At 50.8% G+C, this 3,686-nt stretch overlaps 1 protein-coding gene across 1 annotated transcript; it reads right to left on the reverse strand.

The window, feature by feature from the left end:
• Positions 1 to 1,548: 1,548 nt before the first annotated feature.
• LOC100902775 (glutamate-gated chloride channel) lies at positions 1,549 to 3,196 on the reverse strand. The gene is made up of 4 exons (XM_003740571.2): positions 2,852 to 3,196; positions 2,439 to 2,774; positions 2,052 to 2,236; positions 1,549 to 1,904 (listed from the first exon to the last, which is right to left on the reverse strand). Exons 1-4 carry the CDS (start codon positions 3,194 to 3,196, stop codon positions 1,730 to 1,732), a joined length of 1,041 nt encoding a protein of 346 aa, XP_003740619.1. The 3' UTR covers positions 1,549 to 1,729.
• Positions 3,197 to 3,686: the final 490 nt, after the last annotated feature.

A 3,686-nucleotide genomic window follows, 5' to 3' on the forward strand; every position in this document is an offset into this window, starting at 1 on the left:
GCCTGCCGGGCTTCCGTCGAGTCATCGTCTAAACTTTGTCGCAAGGAGTACATGCCAATATGTTCGGGAAGAAACTCTCGAAGTGAAGACTCTTGAACGGTACAGGAATTTCAAAACGTTGGGAAGAAATATCTAGCGCATAATATATCAAAACGCGGGAGGCAATCACCTCCTGGTTGATGCTCGGAAGGCAAGTTCACAGACCTGAAAATTCAGGTCTTGGATCAAAGACATCGGAGCGATCTGCCTGGCATGCTGTAGGGGAGAGGAAACACAGGCTCAGATTTTTCCAGAGTGCGAGAATCTCCAAGACAAAGGGCAAAGCTTTCCAAATATGATATTCGACAGAAAAGTGACCTTACACGAATAGGAAAAGCGAAACGTGGAAAATGCGGCTGAGATTTCGTCGCTGAAAGCAGAAAGGTTGAGCCATCGTCCCAATCTCCCTTCCCGTTTTCGGAATAAGAATGTGAATAAGGGGTGGGGAGAGTAAGGAGCGCCCTTGAATGATCAATAATCCCTCACGTCGGTATTCATCGATATACAATGGCTCTCCGATTTCTTCCGTCACGATCAGGCCTCTGAAAATGTGAGTGATGGCACCGGGGTCGGAATCCTCCGATCGAAGCTTTGCAAGCCCGCATTTCAAAGGCCACGAGGGACCTTACATTTGAGTACCCCGCCGAACGATACCGAGAGACTTCCCAGTAAGCTTCTTGTGTTTCTTTGGAATATTTCCAGGAACCGCGAGGAAGATCGAGAATTTCAACATGGCGGATATTCCATGTAGTCGAGTGAATGAATTCCCCATACGTAGGTTCTCCCCGGAGGAATCTTTCCGATTTATAGGCTTCCTGCCGAGGTGACTACGCAAGGTCGGGAACTTTTTTGTAATGGGAGGATCCCAGATTGCGGCGGGAAACCTCTACTTCGAGTGCTCAGAAACTTCCACATACCCCTTTCCGCGATCCTCGCCGCAGAGAATTACTCGACGGAAGTTCGACCTTGCGCAAGCGCCCTTCCGGAGATGGCTCCCGCGATCGATATAATTTGTTCAAAAAACGGGGGTATGGCGACGGAGCATATGACTCAACGCGGGAGAACGTTTCCTCGAGAGGAACTCAAAGAAGCCAAAGGATGAGAATACAAAACGGACGTCGAGAAAGACGCGTTTCCACCCCTCAGAGTTCCCTCAGGCTGCTGGACCTGAGTCGAATGTCCACCATGTCAAATCTTGAGGACTCTATGCTGTGAATATGAACGCATTCCACGCTCAGCTCAGCCGGTTCTTGCGTCTGACAAAGGGATCACTCGGTCTCACGATCTCAGGAGAAGCTTGATTGAAAAACTCACTCCTGGAGAGACCTTGCGCAGCTGATGGGAGTTCGAAGTTATTTGGTGGTACATATGAATCGGCCGTGACGTAAATTTCATGAGGAAGATTGAGGGTGAAAACTGACTCGTTGATAGAATCGAATATAAGTTTGCTCACTTCGAGGAACTATGGAGACGCATATTCTTATCAGATAGAAACCGGAATTCCCGTGATCAACTTTAATACTGGCCTCACGACACCTTGGAAGGCAACGAACCGCACGCGGAAATTGTGAATAAATTTTCATAATTCCTGATCAGACGCGATGTCGGGACATACGGCCCGTAAGAGTTCCGCTCCACCCGTCTGATCTCATTGTCAACAAATTCATCATCAAGCGGTTGTCGCAATGTCCTATCGCAGCAACGCGCTCAAAGAGTAAACCAGAAGGAAGCCCACGAAGCAGAGTGGATAAACGACGCGAGCCGTCACGTCGATTTTGTCTTCGATGTCGTCTTTTTCCAGATCATCGGGCACCCGTCTCGACACGATCACGAATTCGACGATGGCGGCGAAAATGAACGAAAGTCTGAAAAGACGAGGAAAATACTTGTAGATTCTTGCTCTGACCGCGGAACGGAGCTTTCCGTCTTTTCTTCTGATCTCCACCCCTCCCTGGAGCGGGTGTAGGGGGGAGAACAGCTCGTTGAGCTTGGCGGCGCTCGGCTCCACTTACGCGACTCCGCTGTATACGTCGATCATCTTGGCGTAGTTCGTGTGAGGCAATGTGTTGTTCAATGATCCTACTCCGATGACGGCCAGAGAGAGCACAAACATGAGAATGGTGATACGCACGCTCGATTGACGGAGCCAAAACGAGAGCCAAGCGAGAACCACCAGCATTGTCAGAGGTACGAATACCTGGAATGAATCGAGCCCGCCGGGGCGGAAGAGGAAACTTATGATTATAACTCCATTATCTCGGCGTCAAAAAGAAGGGGGTGGATATCCATCGATCGTGCGAAGCGCCTCCAGAGCTCGGGAATCGGGCGAAATGTCGCAATGAATTGACCAAGTCAGTCAGATCCTCCCAGGAGTTTTCTACTACCGAATCATTGATCACCTTGAGCAAATAGTGTCTCCAGAGTCTCTTGAGTGTGAATTCCACCTGGATGCACGAATATTCTCCAGTCGGAGTGCGGGCGTGGCACTGATTCGTTTCGTGCTCACGGAGCTCAAACTCGGGAATCGGAATATCTTGATTCACTTCGACAGCCTGAGTACTGTTCCAGCGATAGTCGATTGAGTCCCGGATGTGGCTGAAGCTGCCAATGCGAAGCTTACAGACCTGGGTGTCGAAGGGGAAACCCGAGAGCTCCATGGGGCATCTGAGGGTCAGCGATATTTTTCTGCTGTACAGAATCTTCCCGTACGAATCCACGCGTACCAGACTATTATCCTGGAAAATAACGGTTCCTGGAGGAGGCACTCGGACCGAACGCAGAGCTATCGAGGAGGAAAAATTCGTTCGAGTACCTCGAGTATCGAGTGCGCGTAGGAGTCGAATTCATTGACGAAATACGTGTCCGGGACCCAGATATCGTGCCGATCCACGATCTCGTACTGAGGGACGTAATGGGTCGGTACATGATGATGTAGGCTCTGGTCCGACCATTCCTGACGGAAGATGACAGTCATCTGGATCAGGCCCTCTAGGCTGTCGATCCTGTCGATTGATTCAACGTACATATTCACAGCCACGAGAATCAACCCAGCCGGTTTCGTCTTCTGATACTTCGTCCACGTCGCATTCCAGCCCTCAGATCTCGCATGGCTAAGCGAGAACGTTGCTGCCGCCGCCAGCAGGTAGACCACGAGCATCACGAATCACGAGCACCGGACGGCTGCCGGAACGGAATGAGAACCTCGACTCGGAGCGACTGGAGAGTTGTCGTTTCTCCGAGAGGGGGGAATCGGAGCGGAGGAAGTACGACGACGGTCGCGACGGCGTCGGTCGTTGATTTCGCACTCGCCGCGATGAGTCGGTGGAACGACATTGATGACAATTGAGAAATGGAGAAGAAGTGCTGATATTTGAGAATGACAACGACTGCCTCAAGGTCGGCACGCTCAAGCGTGACTCATAGAATCGTAGAAGCGCAGCCTAACCGTCATGAGCGTCGTTTTCGTGGATTTTTCTCCAATCAATTCTCTTCCCCGAATGCTGTACGTCGTCGGGTCACCATGAGCGTCGATTCGATACGGAGCGCAGGCATCGTCACGCGGAGAGTGAATGTCGCCGCATTGTTGACAGTGATCACAGGAACCGTGAACTCGATCCGACTTCCCCGAGGTCGTCTCAATTAAAAAA

The sequence above is a fragment of the Galendromus occidentalis genome, unplaced genomic scaffold (genome assembly GCF_000255335.2).
Source record: "Galendromus occidentalis unplaced genomic scaffold, Mocc_1.1 scf7180000077011, whole genome shotgun sequence".
In the NCBI taxonomy this organism is placed as follows: domain Eukaryota; kingdom Metazoa; phylum Arthropoda; class Arachnida; order Mesostigmata; family Phytoseiidae; genus Galendromus; species Galendromus occidentalis.

Excerpts from the sequence above, each read along its gene's own strand:
- LOC100902775 (XM_003740571.2), bottom strand. The coding sequence starts at position 3,196 with ATGCTCGTGGTCTACCTGCTGGCGGCGGCAGCAACGTTCTCGCTTAGC. Across the intron at positions 2,237-2,438 it reads GGAGACACTATTTGCTCAAG|GTATTCGTACCTCTGACAAT; the intron begins GTGATCAATGAT and ends GATTCATTCCAG. Across the intron at positions 1,905-2,051 it reads GACGTATACAGCGGAGTCGC|ACTTTCGTTCATTTTCGCCG; the intron begins GTAAGTGGAGCC and ends TCGTCTTTTCAG.